Source organism: Alosa pseudoharengus, unplaced genomic scaffold, assembly GCF_046254945.1.
Source record: "Alosa pseudoharengus isolate Yale_2024_CS ecotype anadromous, Long Island Sound unplaced genomic scaffold, YU_APseudo_1.1 YU_APseudo_1.1_scf_102, whole genome shotgun sequence".
Taxonomy (NCBI): domain Eukaryota; kingdom Metazoa; phylum Chordata; class Actinopteri; order Clupeiformes; family Clupeidae; genus Alosa; species Alosa pseudoharengus.
This window is the reverse complement of record NW_027468568.1, coordinates 62,663-80,649: the sequence shown is the minus strand read 5'-3', so window position 1 is coordinate 80,649 and position 17,987 is coordinate 62,663. Positions and strand designations below refer to the sequence as shown.

The window sequence follows — 17,987 nt, the reverse complement described above, 5'->3', positions numbered from 1 at the left end:
TCGTGTCCCAGTCGTGTCTAGTGTGGATCGTGTCCCAGTCGTGTCTAGTGTTGATCGTGTTCCAGTCGTGATCGTGTCCCAGTCGTGTCTAGTGTGGATCGTGTCCCAGTCGTGTCCCAGTCGTATCCGGTGTGGATCGTGTCCCAGTCGTATCCGGTGTGGATCGTGTCCCAGTCGTGTCTAGTGTGGGTCGTGTCCCAGTCGTGTTTCTTGTCCCGTTACGGCTTCTGAAAGGAAAGCAGAGCCGTCATCAAGCCCCCGCCTCCCCCACCCCACCCCATCTCAATTCCTTCAGCCCTGTAATCTCATCGACTCTCTGGATCCTGTTGATCTCTCTCTCTCTCTCTCTCTCTCTCTCTCTCTCTCTCTCTCTCTCTCTCTCTCTCTCTCTCTCTCTCTCTTGCTCTCTCTCTCTCTCTTTCTTTTTCTCTCTCTCTCATACTTTTCCTCGGCCATCTCTCCCCTTTAACTACCCCCCAGGATTCTCTGTCTTTCCTGCTATACCCCACCTCTCTCTCTCTCTCTCTCACTCTCTCTCTCTCTCTCTCTCTCTCTCTCTCTCTCTCTCTCTCTCTCTCAAAAAACCCTCCAACCCCCCCTGGGGAGGGCCTGGGTTTCGCCCCCAGTGGCTGGCCTTTAGCGGCTGTCCTTCCTGCCTGCTGCACTGTTCCGGAGGGGAGGAGAGAGAGGAGAGGAAGAGAGGAGAGGGGAGGAGAGGAGAAGTGTAGAGGAGGAGAGGAGAGGGGAGGAGAGGAGAAGTGTAGAGGAGGAGAGGAAGAGAGGAGAGGGGAGGAGAGGAGAAGTGTAGAGGAGGAGAGGAAGAGAGGAGAGGGGAGGAGAGGAGAAGTGTAGAGGAGGTGAGCATGCCCCTGCTGCTTTTCAGTGTTGAGCCATGACTACCCCCTCTTAAAACACCCTTAGCCCCCTAACAAAGGGCTCACACATAGTACTGGCCCCCAACTACCAACCACATATACACATACACACATACATACACATATATACATACATACACACACACACACACACACACACACATACACATACCCAGATCCTTATCCTGGGATGGTTAGGTGTTGGGGTGGTAGTGTGTGTGTGTTGGGGTGGTAGTGTGTGTGTGTGTTGGGGTGGTGGAGGTGGAGGTGATTGGTGCTGCATGGAAACAGGGCGTTGGGTCTCTGTTCTGTTTCCATGCAGCTTCTCCAGCTTACAGGCTCAAGGCCCTCGGAGTCTTTTAGAAATTGCGTTGTGACCGTGTGTAGTGCCTGTCAGTCGATTGGAATCGACAATTGTGCCGTTGTATAAGACACCCCCCCCCCCCCAATCATTGTGCGTGCTGTCGCTAACCTTGCATTATGAATGTGCGGCCGGCCATGTCTATGTAGGCGAGTAACGAGTTGGCAAAAGCATTGTGCTTCACCTGGCGCAGAGCAAATGAGGTCTGTCCGTGAAAGTCTACATTATTTGCAAGGTTAACGTGATTTAACGTTATTTGCGGGCCTCTCTCCAGTGTCCTCCCTTTGTGTGAATGAGGACAGCAGAGCTGCTCAACGGATCTCTTGCAGTAGGCTTGCGCTCAGTGGGCCGGGTAGATTGGTGGTTTGAGGTGGTGTTCACCAACCTGTAGTCAAGGGCCTGTAGTCCTTGTCGGCCCACGTATAGCGGCAGTTAGAGCTTTTCTTCCGCCATTACGGTCAAGATGTAGCCTTTAGCGTTTATCTTGTTTTTCCCCATGGCTGACAGACCTACATGATTCTGATATCAAACCTACTCTTGAATGAGCCCCAAGCCCCTTTAAAAACTGTATTGTCCTCTGCATTATCTCTACATCATCCTGCTCTATTTTGTATTGGTCACAAACTTAAACAACAATTTTAAAATGTAACATGTACCCCTATCCAGTGTTGAAATGTAATTTTTGGTTTGGAAAGTCGACAATGAATAGAGCTAGAGCTTTCAGTGACTAGTCTGGTCAGTGTATATTTAGCATGACAGCCTTTTTTTTACAGAATTTTTTTTTTCTCATCATGAATGATCAGACAGGGATACTTCCATTGGTTGGAGTGGAGGTGTGTCCACGCCAGGGCTGTCAGAACAAATTTGTACTACAAAATTACATGCAAAACATACATGCAATATTATTTTGATATCAATTGAAAATTTTTGTTTATGATGATTATGATTATGATGATGATAATAATAATAGCAATATGATAATGACAATTGTGGGCAAATCAATTACAGTCTACATATGAGTAGTGAGGTGGAGAGCTCTTACCGTAACCGTACAGAAGCAGGGCAAGAACATTACACTACTTTGATAGTGAAGAGGCAACAAGGTTAACCAATAAACTAACAATTATTTACAATTTTATCGTATTTGTATTATTTCCACAATATTGATTATTCTATTTAAATGTCACGTTATTGTCAATTTCAGCATATTTTTACAAACACACATACATACGCACACGCACACACTGCTAGAGTGTGTAATTGATGCCATTATACATTCTGTTTCTGTGGCCCTAATATCTTCGGCTCTCTCTTTTTGTCTTTGTGTAGCTCTGTGATCCAGTCATTGAGAAAAAGCAGGAAACGTTGTTGTGAAACTGATATTTTATGGGCCTCAGCACACTGGGCTGAGTTGTGCAACAGGAATCAAAAGGCTATAGTCAAAATATTTTTTTTTAGTTTTGGTTTCCTCTCCTGACTGTCATAGAGGACTAAGGACACAACAAGAACATATTAAAATGTACTAACTTGGGATTAGAATTTTTAGGTATTTTCCTTCAAAATTACTCAAGCCGTTTAGTCAATTACCAAAATTGACAATTTAAAAAAAAAAGCTGACAATTTATATCATAGTTGACAACTGATCAAGTAATCACTGAATTGTTGCAGCCGTATAACAGTTTTTGAACCCCAGTTGTTTGAGGCACAATGGGTCTAAACCTGCATTTTTTTTTAGTTTTGGTTTTCGATTTATTTGTGCAGAAAGTGTTTCCTCTCCTGATCTCCCAGCTCCTTCAGAGTCCTTCTCTTTGTCCAACAGGCTCATCTTTGGTGTCTTCCAACTGAATGAACAATAGACCAGTGTAGGAGTGAAAAAAACTCCTGAAAAAACATCCTGTTGCAATTTCTTTTCCTTGTTGAACAGGGTACATGGAGATGAACAGCCTCAGATTATTTAAATAGGCTAGTGGTACCACTGGTGAAAAGGAATCGGCTTTTTTTACCCCACAGCTTCCAAGAGGTGCATCTGGAAGTGCATCTCCTCTTTGAGTCTCTTGCTCTTGTTTTCAACAGCATTGTTTTAATGACACTGTCTGTTAAACATTTTTATGCTCTATTTTTTTTAGCCCTATAATCATTCTTCAGTTTCTCAGTTTCAGGCCAATTTTAGTTTTTTTTTTATATATTATTCTTGACAGGAGCTAGATTATTTTTTTTTGTCCTCTTTCACCTTCTAGAGGAGGAGCAGAGGCCGTGGTAGTAGGGCTCAAAGCTTAAGCGATTCCTCCTCTCACTCTTTGGATAAACACCATGACCAGGACAAGAAGGTAAGGCAGCCCCCCCTCCCTCCCCTCCTGCCTCCCCTCCTGCCTCCTACCCCCTCACATACGTTCACACCAACCTGGCCCTTTCTCCACTCACTCCCACTATGAAGTGTACTTAGACAGGGCAGCATAGATATGGCCGTGAGTATGGTGGGGGTTTAGGGCTCACTCCCACTATGAAGTGTACTTAGACAGGGAAGCATAGATATGGCCGTGAGTATGGTGGGGGTTTAGGGCTCACTCCCACTATGAAGTGTACTTAGACAGGGAAGCATAGATATGGCCGTGAGTATGGTGGGGGTTTAGGGCTCACTCCCACTATGAAGTGTACTTAGACAGGGAAGCATAGATATGGCCGTGAGTACGGGGGGGTTTAGGGCTTTGACGAAGGCTTATTTTCATAGTCGATTTTTTATTTTATTTTTTCAGATTAATCGGTTAGTTGTTTGGTTCATAAAATGAAAAACAATGGTGACAAAATGTTGATCAGTGTTTCCCAAGCCCCACGGCAAGTCCGCAAATATCTTTTTTTGTCATAGACTGTCATAGAGGACTAAGTACACAACAAGAACATATTAAAATGTACTAACTTGGCATTAGAATTTTTAGGTATTTTCCTTCAAAATTACTCAAGCCGTTTAGTCAATTACCAAAATAGCTGACAATGTATATCATAGTTGACAACTGATCAAGTAATCACTGAATTGTTGCAGCCGTATAACAGTTTTTGAACCCCAGTTGTTTGAGGCACAATGGGTCTAAGCCTGCATTTGGAACATCATCTACTCATCCACGACATTAATAGTATACTGTATATTGATGTATAGTATGTATTTAAATATAGTCATTAATAGTATACTATATATGAATGTATAGTATGTATTTAAATATAGTCATTAATAGTATACTATATATGAATGTATAGTATGTATTTAAATATAGTCGTTATTCACTATATAGTGGGCTATGTAGTGAGGCAGTGGATGCTCCAACTGAAGGCCAAGTTTAGGCATGTCGTTTTGGGCCACCTAAATGGAGCAGGAAGGTCCAAACTGAGAGTGCTTAATTATGTACAGTGATTACAGTGTTTTCGTTGTTGCTGCATATAGATTTTTTATGAAAAAGATGCTCGTTTGATTTCCCTGAAAGCAATCAGTCATGCTCCTTAGTCGCATTGAATATGTGCAATCAGTGTTTATAGGTAGAGCAGCCATTTGTTCCACCAATTTTCTCAGAGATGTATTCCCGACACGGCCATATCGAATGGAACATGCACACAGATCATCCTTATTCAACCTTCCCATCTAATTCAATTAAGTCATATTTGTACAGCATTATCAATTACTGCAGCAGCGATGGCTAATATGTCCGCTCGGGGATGTAATGTGCTTTTATGCCCATGTACATTCCCATTATATCACTGCATTAGATTGAAGAAATGGCCAAAAAGACAAAAGATGTACACTTCATAGTCTTAGATGGATGTGTGAGAGAAAGGTGCATGTCAGGCATTTCCATCGATGATTTTTCTTTCTTTCTTTTTTTGCCTGTGTTTGTAGCAACCTACCATTGGCCATTTTCTGTTTTCTACATTATGACTTAGAAAAGTCATCCATACCATAGACTGTATTGCAGAGTTGGTTTGGTCTCATCCCATTAGGTAGATCTATGGTGCTTTTATATCATTTTCTGTTCTCTTGGTTTATTGAAACAATGACGAATGACACATAAAATTGTGCATTTTAATTTTATTATCACATCATTCTAATTGAATTGTTCAGTTAAACTTGATTTAAGAGGATTTCACTGATGTATAACTTGACACTGGATTTGTCATTTTGTTATTTAGTAAGACATGAATTTTGCAACAAAATTGTACCATTTCACAGTAATACATTATTAAGGATATTGAGGTCAAAAATTTAAAGATTATTAAGTCTAGTGATCAGTAAGACAGATTAAAGGTTTATGATGCCAGTTAATGTTCCAGAATAATGTTTTTTTTTACAGTAAGTTTCAGTCACTACAAATTATTTAGGGCAATTTTTTGAAAGCCATTTTAATCTTTTTTTAATGTTTTTTTTTTTTTTTTTAAATACCTCTGAAAATTGACCCTAAATGGTGACGAAGATTTTGTGATGAGAAGAGACTGCACCTTTAGGTCAAACAGATGATATTCAACGCCGCGCTCGCTTGCGATATTTGTTGTAGGTTAATCTTGGAATATGCCAATGACGTGGTGATTCTCTTATTTTGTGAGTATGCAGGAGGAAGCTGGAGGAGAATGGGGACTTGTGTTCCCCCAAAAGCCCTCTGGTTGGGTCGGGCGGCCCCTCCTGCCCCGGCTTTTGTTGCCACGTCTCATTTGCATTAGCAAAGGGTCCCCCATCCCCCTACCTCACTTCCCAGGGGTCAGGGGGCACTGAGCTCAGATGTATACCTAGCTAATTCCAAACCCTGGAGCCAAATCACAATGGCTTCGCCCCTCCCTTCCCTATCTCAAAAAAGTATGCAAGCCCCTTTCGTTTTTACCCCGTTCACATCAAGAATTAGCCGGCTGTTTCTAGGCAGTGAGTTTTTTTTTTTTTAAGGCATGATTTTGTATGGTGAGCATTACATGCCATTTTCTTTAGTCTTTCATTTTTGTTTTGTTTTGTTTTGTTTTTTTGGCAAGTGGAATTTTAATCCACATGGCCTGTAGCTGTTGAGTGAGCGAGCAAGGGAGGGAGGGAGGGAGGGAGTGAGAGAGTTGTCTTACCACGGTGCGGCTTTTAAAAAGATTCCCCAAATTCACCAACCTGCTGCAGGCGTTGATAAATCATGATAATTATCTTCGTCCCATTTGCTCGTTCCCGCTGCTGGCTGGTCTGACAGGAACAACAGGGGGAGCGGAGTGGAGAAAAAAACAATCCATCTATTGAACCTCACACTCTATTCATCTTTTGTAGCTCGCTGAAACACGGCCGTCCATTTCTGGATGGCAAATGATCTCTAATTATTCGCTTGGTGACCGCTCGATAAAACACCTTCGGCTCTTTAGTGATGACGTGCGCAGAGCTTCTGGCCGGTCCGGGGCGTCGAGCGGCCATCGCGGCGGACCATGGAGCCCCGCACACCGGTGCCCCGTCCGTCAGTGCCCCTTCGGAGGAATGTTAATTAGGACGAAGGGATTCCTGCTCCCGCTCCGGCGTTAGCGAAAGAGAAAGAGCCATGTCTGGCGTCTGTCAAAAGACCCTTTTGTAGCATAGCTAGAAAACCTAAGGACCTTTTCCATCGTTGGATCTTTTGTCTTCTGTTTGTGTTGTGCAGCGACTTTGTGTTTTCATTATGCGCCGCTGTAGCGATGGTGGTGTACAAATCGCTTCAACATTTGTGTTTGCTTGTTTGTTTGTTTGTTTGGCGGATGCCAAATAAACACATTTTTATCACATAGCTTTTCATCTGCTTCTCGGCTGCAACCTCCACAATGCAAACATGGCACGCCAGTGTTGGGCCCTAACCCAGTCTGTCGAATGGGACAACATTGTATGGTTCCCCTGTGTTGGAGGAGGTAGGCAATGAGGCAGTGGTTGGTGAGAGTGGTGCATTATGGGGGATCGGTCAGGTGAAGCCCGTGGGGCTGCCGGAGAATAACATTGACCAGGTCTCTGCTGGCCCTTTGCCTACACAGAGTGGGTCTGAGTGGACCAGGGGAACTACACCAGGGGAACAACAAACAAACAATGAACAACAAACACATACCACATTTAGATTTTAGATTTTTGATTTTGATTTAGATTACTTCAGGGGTCGACAATTTTTGCTATTCTTGAAGAAAGTGAAGAAAAGTATTCTTTTCTTTATTTTTTTATTCAAAACTCTTCTTGGATGTAAAACTCCCCAAAATAAACACACTGACCAGTTTATTTTTTTTTCTCCAAGTGATGGTCATTGTGAAAGAAATGCCATATCTCGTACAGTCACACACACTCACACAGACCACAGGGGCTGGTCTTGGCACTTGCACAGGAAACGAGGGCAAACCGTTATCAGTTCCAGTGTCATAATTGTTGATTATAGCTGACGGAGCAGTGGGGGGAGTAACCACTAGTAACCATGGCGCCAGCATTGACAGCCGCCACAGAATGTGCAAATACACTCGCTGGTGTCTTTGAGGAGAGCTGCATCATTTCACAGCTCTGCTCTGAAGATCAGAGGAGGAAGGGGCTGGAGGTGTTCGATTGGAACATGAGGTGTAAATTCGTTCGCCCCACCCCCACCTCCCTGTCCTTAGTGAGAATGTCAGCTCGACGAGGCTGTGTCACAGAAGCAGCAGTGTAAATTGAGCTGTATGGAGCTGATGGTCCAGTCAGGGATTGAGTGAAATCTCTCACATCCAGCTGTAAGGAACATCATTACTCACAGTTCTTAAAAAAAAAAAAAAAAAAAAACTCTTCACTGACGGTGGTGAGGGTTCGGAAAGACATGGAGTTGTAGCTTATTCTGATCTGTGTGGGCCAGTCAGGAATATTTTTGTTTATTTGTTATTTCTTGTTATTAACTAGTATGTGCTTTCATGATTTTGAATGCAGAGAAGATGACCAATGTTCTCCTTTGAGGGGAGGGAGGGAAAAAAATGGCAGGCCTTTTCCGTTTGGCCTCCATCCCTGTCCTAGATCTCTCTTCTCAGTAACACTCTGTCCTGTGTGTTTGTGTGTTGACCTGCAGAAACACAAAGAACGAGACCGCCACAAACCAAAGCACAAGAAATCTCTGGAGCTCTCACCCTCACTTGTCCAGGGTCATCTCATGGTCACTTCTGAGAAGGTGAGCAGGTTTATTTTTTACATGAGAACCGGCCAAGTCTGCGTTGCTATGCCCGTCACGTTAAGAACATGCGGTTCTGCACTGCACATGTGTGCTTTTACTATATACACTATACGTTGTAATTCTAGATAGAGGCACTTATACATTTTAATTGATTTCTACCTCCTAGAATATAAGTTATGACCATTGTTGTGTCTGATATGTGAACATGTGGAAAGCCAGTGCATGAAGACTTGTCTACAGACAGCACATGCTGTCTGCTATGAGGAAAATATGACTTAATCACATTATGATGCTTTTTTAGTCATTCCAACTACTGCTGGACCTTGGACTGAATGGCATCGATTTTTTTAATGTGAATATCGACCCATGTAATTTATTTTAATCTGAGTATTGACTCATTCTCGGCTCCTTAAAGCAACACCAAAGAACTTTTCCTTTGTCGCACGCACGCTATTTGTTTATCCAGCTCCGGCTTTGCAAATAACAATGTCCACAGACAAGGTAGAATATGTTGCATGATTTTATGAAAGTATGATGTATTGCGACATCATGCAAGTCAAATTTGTAGTTTCTTATGTCTCATTCAATCGAACTACAGATCCGCTACCCGATCTGGCAAACGTACATAGTGCGGTTATAGCCGATAGAGGCAAACGTACATAGTGCGGTTATAGCCGATAGAGGCAAACGTACATAGTGCAGTTATAGCCGATAGAGGGCTTCCATAGTGCGGTTATAGCCGATAGAGGGCTTCCATAGTGCGGTTATAGCCGATAGAGGGCCGCCAAGCGAATGCAGAAGTGAGTTGATGAACCACTGAAACAATTTTGGAAACATTATTTTAAGGTACACAAAACTCTTTGGTGCTTTAATCCCCGTAGAGCTACAACAGTGGCAGCAGCAGTGCAGGTCCGGTGTCGTCCATGTCGGGACCCACGCAGAAGCGCATGGAAGACAGCAGCGCCCGTTTCACCACCGCCAACTTCCAGGAAGTGTCCACCCACGCGGGGGCCGGGGGCAAGGAGGGCACAGGCACGGGCACGGGCATGGGTACGGGCCCAGGGGCAGACGTGAAGGCTGCCGAAGGGAAGAACAAGAAGGCCAACAGCCACTGTCCCGCGCAGAGGGGGCGGAAGTCGGCGGCGGGGAAACCTCTCGGTGCCGTGGTGACCACTCCCACGTCCTCGACGTCGTCCTGCATCCCGTTCCAGCAGAGTGAGTAACCGCCGACGACCGGACACACAAACCAGATCTCTGCGCTTTTTTTGGCCCGCGGTCTCTGCTGTACAGTGGAAAACTGTAACATGCGAAGGAATAAGTGGAGATGCAGGACCACTCTGACATGCTGGGACCGGTCATCAATAAATTAGCCAGACATTCAGGGTGTATCTGACAGTACAAATTATTTTGACCTTAACATTTTATGGCGAAAGTGTTAAGTTGTATTATGGCAATGGTTTTGTTCATTCATCAGAAATGGCATTACCAATCAATTTGTATCAGAATTATTAGTTTTTAGTAAGCTACTAAGGTTAGATATTTACATGCTGTTTTTCTTTTTCACTTGTATTAACTGAAAATTCAGCAAACTGAAAAGAAATCTTAAAATGACTGGAGTAACACTACCAAATAATCTAAATCAATCAATCTTTTCTTAAGTTATTGGTTGTGGTAACGGCGGGCAATTCTTCATATTACTTGCATTATTTTAATTTTAATTTGCATTACTTGACTTTCGTTCCCCTTCACAATCCCAGTGCGTACGGTCCTAACATGCATGTAGTGACTAAATGAATTCATTCTCTATAGCCTCTGGGCTGTTAGCCGCTTTGCTGGCGCGGGCCCTAAATGGGCTCCTTGAAATTGCTCGTTCCACATCTAAAGCCCGACCTCATAATGTTCCCCTAATGTTGTTGCTGTCTCCCTGTAATTTAACAGCTAGTGCAGGGTTTTCATTCTCTGGGAACACATGTTCTGGTTAAAGCTACATTCGATGCGTTCTCTTAAAAGCATATGCCAAACGACTTTAATGTATGGCTTCCCTCCGTCGTCAGCCAATTGGAGTGCGAGGCTCTCTCTCTCTCTCTCTCCCTCCCTCCCTCCCTCTCTCTCTCTCTCTCTCTCTCTCTCTCTCTCTCTCTCTCTCTCTCTCTCTCTCTTTCTTTCTTTCTTTCTTTCTTTCTTTCTTTCTTTCTTTCTTTCTTTCTTTCTTTCTTTCTTTCTTTCTTTCTTTCTTTCTTTCTTTCTTTCTCTCTCTCTCGCTCTCTCTCTCTCTCTTGTTCTTTTCCCCGAACTCGGGAAATCTGACGGATCGGGACGGGTGATGGCTGAAGGCTGCTGGTGTGTTGTGACAGGGCTGGACGATGTCCAGGCTCGCCAGGGCAGCGTGTGGCGGAGATAAGGCTGTCGTCTGACTGGCTGGCTAGCTGGAGGCTGCTGCTGCTGCTGCCGCCGCTCTAATCTTTTTTTTTTTTTTACTTTGTTAGAGGGAAGCATGGGAATATGGGGGCTTGGTCGGTTCCGCTGATGTTCCACAGAGGGGCCTTCAAAAGTACTAGAGGCTTTCTCTTTCTTTCGCTCGTTCCTTCTCTCTCTCTGTCACTCTCTGTCTTGCTCTCTCCCTCTGTCTCTCTCCTCTCTGTTGTACTATCTCTCTCTCTCTCTCTCTCTCTCTCTTTCTCTCTCTCTCTCTCTTCTCTCTCTCTGTCTCTCTCTTGGAAAATGAGCGTCACTGGCGTGGCATGGTGTAGCGTGGCGAGGTCCCCATCTCTGTGGGAGTGGCCCCTCAAACAAACACCTCCTTCCTCCCCTGAGCAATGCTGCCATAGCTCACTTTCTCCGCCGCCACCACCAGCACGGCGGCCCCCATTCTGACGGACGCCGGCACACCAAGGTCACGTCTGGAGATTGGAGACTCAATCGCTCATGTGTTGAAGGGGAGTCTGGTGCCGCGTGGCGCTCTCTGGATGACTCGCAGAGAAGGAAAAAAGAGTGAGGGAGAGATGGAGGGAGGGAGGGGAGGAAGAGAGATAGTCCCAGCTGGACCAGTAGACTGCTGGAGCGGGCCTGTGGGAGATGGATTATCTGATGGGTATCTGGAACCGTCCAGCTGGACTTAAACTCGCTCTCACACAAACACGGGCGAGCTACTCTTAAACGTTTAAACTCTCACTCTAACGAACAACACAGGCACTCAGGAATAAGCTACTCTTAAATGTTTAAACTCTCACTCTAACGAACAACACAGGCACTCAGGAATAAGCTACTCTTAAACGTTTAAACTCTCACTCTAACAAACAACACAGGCACTCAGGAATAAGCTACTCTTAAACGTTTAAACTCTCACTCTAACGAACAACACAGGCACTCAGGAATAAGCTACTCTTAAACGTTTAAACTCTCACTCTAACGAACAACACAGGCACTCAGGAATAAGCTACTCTTAAACGTTTAAACTCTCACTCTAACGAACAACACAGGCACTCAGGAATAAGCTACTTTTAAACGTTTAAACTCTCACTCTAACGAACAACACAGGCACTCAGGAATAAGCTACTCTTAAACGTTTAAACTCTCACTCTAACGATCAACACAGGCACTCAGGAATGAGTTAGTCTTTAACGTTTAAACTTGCGTTGTAACGATTAACACAGGCACCCAGGAATAAGCTAGTCTTAAACTTTTAAACTTGTACTCTAACAAACAACACAGGCACACAGGAATGAGCTAGTTTTAAACGTAAAAACTTGCGTTGTAACGATCAACACCGGCACATGAGAAGGACCTGTATGGGAGGCCTCAGTGCCTTGCCTTCCAGGGGAGGTGATGACAATATGAAGGCAGGACATTTGGAGTCTTCACCAATACACTTTTGGTGTTGTGCTTCTGTCGTCCTGCCATTGGTTGATACATAACACATCAACCCCCCCAGGCTCATCCTCAATAAAGTTGTGCCCAACTCAATAAGACGCCTATGGCTAGAGCTTTCGGACGGACTGAAATAATCTTGTTTTATTACTGTAAACATGTCCCGGTTCCTCTGTCGGTCTGGTTGACCCTGCACCATGGGAGGGCATTTATTGCTACCCGCGTCCAGTTCCAGGCCATGGGACACCTGATGCCACGACCAGGCTGCTGGAGACACAGTGCGACAGCTGGCTGTTTGTAATGAAGCTGATAACAGCGACCGGAGCAGAGAGCAGAGAGGGATCGGTAGTAATCAACGCTACAGAGGCAGATGGAAAGAGCGAGAGAAGGAGAGCGAGAGAAGGAGAGCGAGAGAAGGAGAGAGAGAGAAGGAGAGGGAGAGAAGGAGAGGGAGAGAAGGAGAGGGAGAGAAGGGAGAGTGCATGTTTATCTGTTCTCTATTGAAAGATGGGGAGAAAAGTAGAGAGAGGGAGAGCGAGTGAGTGAGTGATGAAGGCCATGTTTTCCTGCTTTCCATTCTGCTGTGCCTCCCAGCCAACGGTCACTTTGAGCTTCACCTCCATCCCCAGGGTCAGTCTTGACCCGCTCGCTGGTGTTGGGCCTCTGCAGCAGGGCCGGGGAGGAGAGGAGAAAAGGGGGAGAGGAGAGGAGGAGGAGGAGAAGGAGGAGAGGGAGGAGCAGAGAAGAGAAGGGAGGAGAGGAGGAGCAGAGAGGAGAGGAGAAGGGAGGAGAGGAGAGGGAGAGAGGAGAAAAGGGGGAGAGGAGAGGAGGAAAAGGAGGAGAGGAGAGGGAGGAGAAGAGGGGAGAGGACAGAGGAGGAGAGGAAAGGGGGAGAGGAGAGGACAGAGGAGGAGAAGAGAGGATGGGAGGAGAGGAGAGGGGGAGAGGAGAGGAGAAGAAAGAGAGGGAGCAGAGAGGATGGGAGGAGAGGAGAGGACAGGATGAGCGGAGAGGAGGAGAGGAGAAGAGCAGAGGTGAGGAGAGGGGTGGGGGGGGTGGGGCTAGTGAAATTGGGAAGCCAAACCCCAGCGGCCTCCTGAACACAGCTGTTAAAACACGCCGGTAACTGTGGCACGGTGCTGTGGGTGTGTGTGTAACTGTGGCACGGTGCGGTGTGGGTGTGTGTGTAACTGTGGCACGGTGCTGTGTGTGTGTGTGTGTGTGTGTGTGTGTGTGTGTGTGTGTGTGTGTGTGTGTGTGTGTAACTGTGGCACGGCACGGCACGGTGCTGTGTGTGTGTGTGTGTGTGTGTGTGTGTGTGTGTGTAACTGTGGCATGGTTTCCGCGCTCCCTCTGGCTGAGGGGAGGCAGTGATGGAGAGGGCCATATGTGGGTCAGCCTGCTTTATGGAGGTCGCTTTGCATATGCACACTGGAGGAGCTGATGGATGTGTGCATATGCACACTGGAGGAGCTGATGGATGTGTGCACTGTGCACACTGGAGGAGCTGATGGATGTGTGCATATGCACACTGGAGGAGCTGATGGATGTGTGCATATGCACACTGGAGGAGCTGATGGATGTGTGCATATGCACACTGGAGGAGCTGATGGATGTGTGCACTGTGCACATCCACACGGGGCAGCGCCGCGCCGCGACTCCACGCCGCCTCACACTCCGCACCGCCTCACACTCCGCACCGCCTCACACGCCGCACCGCCTCACACTCCGCACCGCCTCACACTCCGCACCGCCTCACACGCCGCACCGCCTCACACGCCGCACCGCCTCACACGCCTCACACTCCTCACACTCCGCACCGCCTCACACTCCGCACCGCCTCACACGCCTCACACGCCGCACCGCCTCACACGCCGCACCGCCTCACACGCCGCTGGCCTCTCCTGACGCCGCCTCACTCAGCGCTAGTCTTAAGCGTACATCGTTGTAACGATCAACACCGGCACATGAGAAGGACCTGTATGGGAGGCCTCAGTGCCTTGCCTTCCATGGGAGGTCATGACAATATGAAGGCAGGACATTTGGAGTCTTCACCAATACACTTTTGGTGTCGTGCTTCTGTCGTCCTGCCATTGGTTGATACATAACACATCAACCCCCCCAGGCTCATCCTCAATAAAGTTGTGCCCAACTCAATAAGACGCCTATGGCTAGAGCTTTGGGACGGACTGAAATAATCTTGTTTTATTACTGTAAACATGTCCCGGTTCCTCTGTCGGTCTGGTTGACCCTGCACCATGGGAGGGCATTTATTGCTACCCGCGTCCAGTTCCAGGCCATGGGACACCTGATGCCACGACCAGGCTGCTGGAGACACAGTGCGACAGCTGGCTGTTTGTAATGAAGCTGATAACAGCGCCACCTCTCCCGCGACTCTACGCGATTAATTGTGCAGCCCTAGTTGAAAAGTTGAAAATACGTTACGGATGGTAGAGCAAATATCTCTGTTTAGCTCTCTAGACTCCCACAGACACAGCCACCACGCCACGCTACACCACGCCACGCTACACCACGCCACGCTACACCACGCCACACCTCGCCACGCTACACCACGCCACGCTACACCACGCTATACCTCACCACGCTACGCCACGCTACACCTCACCTCACCACGCTACGCCACGCTACACCTCACCTCACCACGCTACACCACGCTACGCTACACCACGGCACGCTACACCTCGCCACGCCACACCTCGCCACGCTACACCACGCCACGCTACACCACGATATACCTCACCACGCCACGCTACACCACGCCACACCACGCCACGCTACGCCACGCCACGCCACGCCACGCTACACCACGGCACGCTACACCCACGGCATGCTACACCAAGCTACACCACGCCACGCTACACCACGTCACGCTACACCACGCTACACCTCGCCACGCTACACCACGCTACACCACGCCACGCTACACCACACTACACCACGCCACGCTACACCACGCCACGCTACACCACGCCACGCTACACCTCGGCACGCCACGCTACACCACACCACGCTACACCACGCCACGCTACACCACGCTACACCTCGCCACGCTACACCACGCCACGCTACACCACGCCACGCTACACTACGCTACACCTCGCCACGCTACACCACGCCACGCTACACTACGCTACACCTCGCCACGCTACACCACGCCACGCCACGCTACGCCACGCTACGCCACGCTACACCACGCCACGCTACACCACGCTACACCACGCCACGCTACACCCACGGCACGCTACACCAAGCTACACCACGCCACGCTACACCTCGCCACGCTACACCACGCTACACTACACCTCGCCACGCCACGCTACACCACGCTACACCACGCCACGCTACACCACGCCACACCACGCCACGCTACACCACGCTACACTACACCATGCCACGCTACACCACGCCACGCTACACCACGCCACGCTACACCACGCCACGGTACACCTCGCCACGCTACACCCACGGCACGCTACACCAAGCTACACCACGCCACGCTACACCACGCTACACTACACCTCGCTACACCACGCTACACCACGGCACGCTACACCACGCTACACCACGCCACGCTACACCACGCTACACCACGCCACGCTACACCACGCCACGCTACACCACGACACACCACGCCACGCTACACCACGCCACGCTACACCACGGCACGCTACACCACGCCACGCTACACCACGCTACACCACGCCACGCTACACCACGCCACGCTACACCACGCCACGCTACACTACGCCTTGCTACACCACACCACACCACGCTACACCTCGCCACGCTACACCACGCCACGCTACGCCACGCTACACCACGCCACGCCACACCACGCCACACCACGCCACGGCACGCCACGCTACACCACGCCACGCTACACCACGCCACGCTACACCTCGCCACGCTACACCCACGGCACGCTACACCAAGCTACACCACGCCACGCTACACCTCGCCACGCTACACCATGCCACGCTACACCACGCTACACTACACCTCGCTACACCACGCCACGCCACGCTACACCACGCCATGTCAGAGAGAGTTGACAGAGAGATGTGAGCTGTGCTTTTGTTGAAGGCATTATTTAAGGGATTGATTTTATTATCAGTTCACTTTGGTTGCTCTAGTGTAGTTCACAAATAGCAGTTTAATATATAAAAAAAACAAAACAAATTCAAACATTGTTGTTGTGGCTTTGTTCGCTTTAAGGATTTAATGTTCTTAGAACATGAGAGCATGAGAGATTAAAAAAAAAAAGAGAATCCCAGAGCGTTCCAAGATAACAGTTTTTGGGAGAGGTGCAAAACCAGGTGGATTAGAGCGAGTGAACTCCTCCACTTAGTGTCTATGATGTGGGGCCGGCTGCGATCGGAGGTTATTGTAGTTAATCTCTCCAGCTGTTCCTGACTCCGGGCAGCACAGCTGTGGGGTTACGGGGCCTTACGGCCACCTCTCCGCACCTCGCGCTGCTCCGCTCATCTCTCGCCCATACGTTTGGGCCCTGGCCAGACCCAGAGTTTTATCGGCACGGCTACTCCCAAGGAGCGGAGTCCTTGATCTCACGGTTATCTCTCCTGCTGTATGAGCAGCGCAGAGGAACTCTGTGTCGGTGGGTTTCCTGCAGGAATAAGCAGCGTTTTTGTCCTTCGTGAACCAGACCAAGGAATGCAGGTTTCATCACCGGTTAAAAAAAAACTTTTATTTTACGATTCCTAGTTTCTGATAGTTTTCTGGTTCGGCAGATGTCATGATTTCTTCTAGCCATGCTGATTTGATACGGTGCCCATGACTTGTCTGTGCCCATGACTTGTCTGTGTTCTGTTCTGAATGCCGCTTGATGGTGTTCCCCTGTTCTGCGTTCTGCGTTCTCCAGGTCTCCTGCTGGGGAGCGGCAGCATCAAGACCTCCTCCAGCGGTTCCGTGGTGCAGCCGGCGTCGGACTTCCAGAGCTTCTCGGAGGCCGGCCTGAGGGGCGGCGACTCGTACGCCTCGACGCCGTTCGGCCGCTGCCTGGCCAAGCCCCTGGGCGAGAGTGGCTCCTCGTCCTCGGAGGGGGCGGTCTTCGGCTCCATGATCGCGCTGCCGGCCTCCTCGTCCAGCACGCTGGCCGGCGGCGGGAAGCTCTACGAGAGCGCTACGCACGCCGCGTCGGGGGAGCTGGGCGCGCTGGCTGCAGCAGCTGCGTCGGCGGCAACGGTTGCCGCCGGCTACAAGCGTCCCCAGCCTTCCTCCTCCTCCTCCTCGTCGTCTGCGGCAGCGGCCGCCGCAGCCTCCGCCGAAGACGGCGTCAAGGGCAAGAAGAAGCGCGGCAACTGGCGCAACCGCTACGGGCCCTGCTTCACCACCAACGCGCCGGACACCAAGCTGCCCGACGGCCCCGAGCACAACGCCACCCCCGCCACACTGACCTCGCCCGCCACGCCCGCCACCCCCGCCACGCTCTCCACCAGCGTCATGGCCGCCAGGGGCAGCAGCAACGGGGGCGCGGGAGGGGGCGGGGCAGGGGGAGGGGCAGGAGGAGGCGGCGGCTTGGGCATCGGGGAGAGCCTCGGCATCCAGAAGTCCCCATCTCTTCTCAGGAACGGAAGTTTACAGGGCCTAGGGGTCAACTCTGCGCCCAGCGCACCAGGTAGGTTCACTTATCACACTTATATGCACACACACACACACACACGTGCATCTGTCACACACACACACACACACACACACACACACACACACACA

At 48.9% G+C, this 17,987-nt stretch overlaps 1 protein-coding gene across 4 annotated transcripts in view; it reads left to right on the top strand.

Annotated features, from left to right (window-relative positions):
• Positions 1-17,987, top strand: part of mllt10 (MLLT10 histone lysine methyltransferase DOT1L cofactor) — an 81,333-nt gene that overhangs the window by 16,864 nt on the left and 46,482 nt on the right. For all 4 annotated transcript variants that reach the window (XM_076275032.1, XM_076275009.1, XM_076275016.1 and 1 more), the window contains 3 exons: positions 8,268-8,366; positions 9,251-9,584; positions 17,137-17,892. In XM_076275032.1, coding sequence (XP_076131147.1) covers positions 8,268-8,366; positions 9,251-9,584; positions 17,137-17,892 — 1,189 coding nt within the window. The remainder of the gene's footprint in view (positions 1-8,267; positions 8,367-9,250; positions 9,585-17,136; positions 17,893-17,987) is intronic.